At 35.5% G+C, this 7,239-nt stretch overlaps 1 protein-coding gene across 1 annotated transcript; it reads left to right on the forward strand.

The window, feature by feature from the left end:
* Positions 1 to 366: 366 nt before the first annotated feature.
* Positions 367 to 1,683, forward strand: LOC141400527 (uncharacterized). Its single transcript, XM_073979731.1, has one exon. The coding sequence runs from the start codon at positions 367 to 369 to the stop codon at positions 1,681 to 1,683; it is 1,317 nt and encodes a 438-aa protein (XP_073835832.1).
* The last annotated feature ends 5,556 nt before the right edge of the window (positions 1,684 to 7,239 follow it).

The raw sequence follows: 7,239 nt of genomic DNA on the forward strand, positions 1-7,239 counted from the left end.
GGCCAACTAAGTGCATAAGTACGTAATAATAATGAAAAATAAGGATTTTTGTTGTTGTTATTTTTTGTGGTTCCAGGACGAATTTTCTAAAACCCGGCCTTATCTCGCACATTTGCATCAACAGTGACCCACTGGTAAAATTTCAAGCTCCTAGCTTTAGCCGTTTTGGCTGGGCGTTGATGATGAGTCAGTCAGTCAGTCAGTCAGTCAATCACTTATCACCAAGCTCATTTATATATATAGATGGAGTACAAAATAAGTAAAATAAAGGCGAATAACCGTTTGTTCATGAGAGAAGATAAACGACAGAGAAGAGGAGCTCCGTTGAAGTTCGTAGGCTCCTTTCAACATTGGGCTTTCGGAGTGATGGACGACGAAGATCGCGTGGCAATGGAAAACAACATGAAAAATCTATTAGCCAACCAGCATGATCTTAAACAACTAGCAATAAATCAGACATCAGTAGTTGACTCTACGGTCAATCTGCTAAAAAGAACAACGGATGAAGCCAATTCGCACTTTACTGAAATAAAGTGTAAAATTGAGAATATAAGCGCCACCATGCACGAGAGCTACTTCGTCTACAGAGAATCTATTCGGTTATTTATAATCACCAAAGAGATAAATGAGCGTATTGCAGAATGTGACGAAGTGCAAAAGGAATTTATCGACGTATTACTGGACGTGAATAATGGTCAAGTACACCCCGTGCTCATGAGTCCCAGTCAAATGCAGTCGGATATAGTAAAAATTCGGAATGCTCTGCCTGAGAAATACGTTCTACCCGGTAAAAGCACTGGTACAGAACTGAAGGAGGTATTACATTTGATGAGAGGTCATGGAATGTTTGTTGGCACTCAGTTGGTAGTTGACTTGAAAGTACCTCTTTTCAACCGGCAGTCGTCGCAATTGTACAGGGTTATTCCGATTCCTTTTGAACAGAATGGTGCCACTATGATAGCGAGGATAAAGGCGCCGTATATAGTATATAATTTCGAGTTAGACTCGTTCCACTACATAACACAGGCAATGTTGAACGAGTGCAAAAACACATTGAGTGACGAAATTGTGTGCGAGGAGAATTTTCCTTGGAGAGATGCTTCAACTAATAATTGCGAGTTAGCACCTCTGAGGCCTCACATCGGCCTAAAGTGTACATATGATGAAGTAGAGAACAGCCCATATTTTATACAGCTGAGACGAAAAGCAAATTGGTTGTTCAAGATATTCGCCAACACCACAGCGAACGTAAAATGTTCGGACAAGCAGCAAACCTTAATGGAGCTTCCGCAGCAAGGTATCCTACTTCTAGAACCAGACTGTACGGCCAGGATAGATAAAATAACATTGGTGGCGGTCCATCAGCAAAAGAATGAAATATCATCGCAGTTTCACTCAGTTCTATTTAAAGATGTGATCCCGGCCGAAAGAGTGTACATAAAACCCCTTGGAGATGTACTGATCAATCATAACGCAGAGATTAACCAGCTAAAGATGTCCCTGGAGGAGCTAAAGAAGGAGAACATAGAACTAAGAAGTTTGAAATTCCATAATTTGTCTGGTCACGTAGCATTTAGTTTAGTTATACTAATAGCCGTAATTCTCGTAATCATATGTATAAGAAGAATGATTATTAAAAGGCGTATTGCAGCTATTCAATTCCCGGTGGTGCCGAATGTTTAGATAATCTATTGCCGGCCGGGAGAATGTTCATAAAAGTATGAACAGCGCCTATACAATTCATGTAATATTAATGTAGACAAAGGAAGATAAGATGAATCGTAAATAATGTCAATATAAAAAATTAAGATAGTCTAGATCATAAAATATTTAAGTGTTTAGACATTAAATATAAATATAGTTTTAGTTAAGTGCAGCATAATTTATGACACTTGGGTGAACCGCTGGGGTGAACTGATAATAAAGGCAATGCCCAAACAATCATGCACTCAGCAAGGGAACACGTACTTTTAGTGCTCTACAGAAAAATTGCAATTTTCGATACATTTACTGTTCCATGAAAAATCTGTGTTTTTGAATAATGGTTATTGAATGATTATAATATAGTAGGTTTCTATTAACGCTGAATATTTCAAGATTTTAAGCCAAAATAATTAATTAATGAACTGATTCCCTAAGATGATTCGAAATCAACTCCGTTCGAATTACTACCAACCAAACTCCTGTTGTTGTAGAAAATATTTGTTTGACTGAAAACAAAAATTACTCATATATTTAAAAAAATAAATAAATAAATAAATAAAAAAAATAAACATAAGTTTGGTAGTAGTTTCAACGAATTTGTATTCGTATCATATTAATGAAACTGGTCACATATCTTCTTCTGTTTGTCAATTTTAGAATTTTTTTTGTTATACCCTACACCACACTTAAGGGGTATTTGGGCATTTGTATGTAACATGCAGAAGGAAACGAAATAGGTCAATGGTTCCTTTTGATGATCTACATAGCATCACATTCTGAGTCGATTCGTCGCATTTATTGAAAATATTTGATGGTCGCAATTTCGACCAAAGGACTATAGGTATTGCTTTTGGCGAGAATCGGCTGAGTTGTGATACAGCTCCCATATATATTCGCCCGAAGTCGTACATTTTATCCACCAAACACCAATTTTATCCAATACTAGCAAAATGCCCGCTACTTCGTATGCGGAAAGCATATAAAAAGAAATAAACAATATATATTATGGAAATGACAAACACTGAAAATTTGGTCGCACTAATACCAATTTTAATCAATATTTATTTTTATCTTAGTACTGTACGTACCCTTTAAGTTCGATTTTCAAAAAGATCAGCCGTATCTCACCCTTACACATTAACAGCGAGATCAACGTTGCACACCAATACACACCCTAACTCCAAAAAATAAAAATTCCAGCACTGTCCCTACACCCAAAAACAAATTGAGTACCATTAAATAATTTTCGTATACTTATGGTACGTATTTCGACGATATATCTCATCCATACACAGACATTAATACAAAATAATTACAGTAAATTCCATAATAATTACAGTATTTCCAAATCTCAAGATTCCAGCTGTATCCGTTCGTCCAATTCCAAATTGTACCAAACTTAGTATCAAGTCAAACTCTTCGTATCCATAAGTAAGATTTTCCATAACTACCTCAATCCTTCACTTTAGTAGTAATCTTACTTCCAAATTTCAGGATTCAAACTCTATCCGTTAAACCAAATTAAAATTGTACAAAATTTAGAACAATTTAGAATATTCGTACCAATTTTCAAAACTTCCTCTACGCAACAGGGCTACAATAATCATACTTTCAAATTGCAGGATTCCACCGCTATCCGTTCACCTACATACAAATTGTATTAAATTTAGTACCATAAGTTTGCTTTTTCAAAACAACCTGAATCCTACTCTTCGACTGTAATCGTAATTCCAAATTTCAGGATTCCAGCTCTATTAATTCACCCGAATCCAAATTGTATCAAATTTAGTACCATTTCATTCCCAAACAAAATTTTCAGGATTCCAGGTCTACACGTTCACCCAAATCTATATTGTACCATATTTAGTACTTCTCGTACCCATACGTACGACTTTTCAAAATTTCCTCAATACTACACTCCTACAGTAATCTTAATTCCAACACTATCCGTTTACTAAAATTCAAATTGTACCAAATTTAGTGGTTTTCGTACCCATAAGTACGAATTTCCAAACTACCTCAATTCTACTGTCCGGCAGTAATCTTAGTTCCGTTCATCCAAATCCAAATTGTACCAAATTTAGTACCATTTAGTACTTTTCGTACCCAAAGGTACGAATTTCCAAAACTATCTCAATCCTACACCCCTACAGTAATCATAATTCAAAACTTTAGGATTCCATCTCTATCCGTTCACCCAAATCCAAATTTATTACTGCTCGTAATCAAAAACGAACTTCCAAAACCATATCCTTATTTCAACGCCATTTCCCAACCTTGATTCCCATACCAAATTTGAAGATTCTAGCTTTATCCATTAAAAATATGCAATTGGTACCAAATTTAGAAACTTTTAGTACTTTTCGTACATTTATAGGTCGAGTTTATAAATACCCTTTGGTACATCTTCCTAACTCTCCACCAATGACCACTCGTTCAAAATTTCAGAATTCTAGCTCTTCGCGTTTGCCTAATACAATGGATTCCATATTTAGTACACTTTAGCACTTTTCGTACCTTTCTACGACGAATTTCCAAAAACCCCTTTACACAAAAACAAATTGTACCAAATTCTGTACAATTCGATTTTCCAAAACAACCTTAATCCTTCACTTAAACAGTAACCATAATTCCAAATAACAGGATTCCAGCGCTATCCGTGCACTCAAATCCAAGTTGTACCATTTGGTACATTTCGTACCCATAAGTACGAATTTCAAAAACTACTTCCATCTCAATCTTAAGGCCCCCACTCATTAGTCAGTCTGACTGCCAGCATTTATGGTAGTATGTGTAAATTTTTGAAATTTTGAGAATGTATGTGTGAGTTTTCCAAGACTGATGAAAATCAAAATAGTTTTGATTTCAAAATGAACCCCCATCAGTCTGGGTGAATTGTGTTTGTTTTCAAATTGTCAATAAATAATTTTGAAAAACAGAAAATAATGTTGGTGTTGGAACACAAAAACGTAGAATTCATTCATTTTTGGAGGAGAAATTCAAATTTTCTAGACTTGACTGATGGTTCGTGCTACGCACTTGTCAGTCACACATACAGAAAGGGTTCATCGGACTGACGGCACAGACTGATAAATGAGTGGGGGCCTTTATACTCCAACAGCAGTCTGACCGAATTCCAGGATTCCAAATTGTATCACAGGTAGTACCACTTAGTAATTTTCGTACCCTTACTACCTCAGTCCTACACTCCAATAGTTATCCTAATTTCAAATTTCAGGACTCAAACACTATCCGTCACCCAAATCCAAATTCTACTCTATAGCCTACCGCGAACGGGTTTCAAATTCTAACTCTTTCCGTTTACTAAAATTCATACTTTAAATTAAAATAAATAAAATTAAAATACTTAAAATTCAGGATTCCAGTTCTATCCGTTCACCCAAATCCAAATTGTAATAAATTTAGTACCATTTAGTACTATTCGTACACATAAACACGAATTTCCAAAATTTCTCCAATCCTATGCTCCAACAATAATCTCAATTTCAAATTTCAGGATTCCAGCTCTGTCCGTCCACTCGAATCCCTATTGTACCAAATTTAGTACTTTTCGAACACATAAGTACGACTTTCCAAAACCACCCTCATATCTCAGTCCTACACTTCACAGTAATCTTAAATCCAAATTTCAGGTTTCCAGCTACATACATACGTTCACCCAAATCCAAATTGCACTAAATTTAGTACCATTTAGTACTTTTCGTACCAATAAGTACGAATTTTCAAAACTACCTCAATTCTACACCCCACCAGTAATCTCAATTCCAAATTTCGAGATTCCAACTATATCCGTTCACCCAAATCCCCATTGTCCCAAATTTAGTACTTCTCATTAACATAAGTAAGAATTTCCAAAACTTCCCCAGTCCTACACTCCAACAGTAATATCAATTCCAAATTTCAGGAATCCAGCTCTATCCGTTCACCCAAATCCAAATTGTACTAAATTTAGTACCATTTAGTACTTTTCGTACACTCAAGTTTCCAAAAACCCTTTGGTGCATATTTCTTACTCTTCATCAGTGATCCTTAGTCCAAATTTGAGGAATCAAACTCTATCCGCTCACACAAATCGAAACTGTACCAAATTTAGTGCTATTTAGTATTTTTCGTACCCTATGTACGAATTTCCAAAACTTCCACAATACTAAACTCCACCAGTAATCTCAGTTCCAAATTTCGAGATTCCAGAGCTATCCGTTCACCCAAATACCCATTATACAAAATTTAGTTCCATTTAGTACTTTCCGTACACATAAGTACTAATTTCCAAAACCACCCTCATATCTCAATCCTACACTTCAACAGTAATATTAATTCCAAATTTCAGGTTTCCAGCTCTTTCCTTTCACCCAAATCTAAATTGTACTAAATTTAGTACCATTTAGTACTATTCGTACACATAAATACGAATTTCCAAAATTTCCCCAATCCTATGCTCCAACAATAATCTCAATTTCAAATTTCAGGATTCCAGCTCTGTCCGTTCACTCGAATCCCTATTGTACCAAATTAAGTACTTTTCGAACACATAAGTACGAATTTGCAAAACCACCCTCATATCTCAGTCCTACACTTCACAGTAATCTTAATTCCAAATTTCAGGTTTCCAGCTACATACATACGTTCACCCAAATCCAAATTGCACTAAATTTAGTACCATTTAGTACTTTTCGTACCCATAAGTACGAATTTTCAAAACTACCTCAATCCTACACCCCACCAGTAATCTCAATTCCAAATTTCGAGATTCCAGCTTTTATCCGTTCACCCAAATCCCCATTGTATCAAATTTAGTACCATTTAGTACTTTTCATACACATAAGTACGAATTTCCAAAAGTTCTTCAATCCTACACTCCAACAGTAATCTCAATTCCAAATATCAGGATTCCAGCTCTATCCGTTCACCCAAATCCCTATTGTACCAAATTTAGTACTATTTAGTACTTTTCGTACACATAAGTACTAATTTCCAAAACTACCCTCATATCTCAATCCTACACTTCAACAGTAATATTAATTCCAAATTTCAGGTTTCCAGCTCTATCCGTTCATTCAAATCCAAATTGTACTAAATTTAGTACCATTTAGTACTTTTCGTACCCATAAGTACGAATTTTCAAAACTACCTCAATCCTACACCCCACCTGTAATCTCAATTCCAAATATCGAGATTCCAGCTATTATCCGTTCACCCAAATCCCCATTGTATCAAATTTAGTACCATTTAGTACTTTTCATACACATAAGCACGAATTTCCAAAACTACCCTCATATCTCAATCCTACACTACAACAGTAACCTTAATTCCAAATTTCAGGTTTCCAGCTCTTCAGCTACGTTCACCCAAATCTAAATTGTACTAAATTTAGTACCATTTAATACTTTTCGTACACATGATTGGTAATTTTCCAAACCATTTCCTTTTAGAAGCACCACTTCCCAACCTTGATTTCCATACCAAATTCCTATATTCCTGGGGCCTATTATTGATTTCATTAATTAGTTATCG

The sequence above is a fragment of the Musca autumnalis genome, unplaced genomic scaffold (genome assembly GCF_047663935.1).
Source record: "Musca autumnalis isolate F117 unplaced genomic scaffold, ASM4766393v1 scaffold_35, whole genome shotgun sequence".
In the NCBI taxonomy this organism is placed as follows: Eukaryota; Metazoa; Arthropoda; class Insecta; order Diptera; family Muscidae; genus Musca; species Musca autumnalis.

What these genes read in the sequence shown, in the direction of transcription:
- LOC141400527 (XM_073979731.1), top strand. Translation starts at nt 367, where the DNA reads ATGGACGACGAAGATCGCGTGGCAATGGAAAACAACATGAAAAATCTA.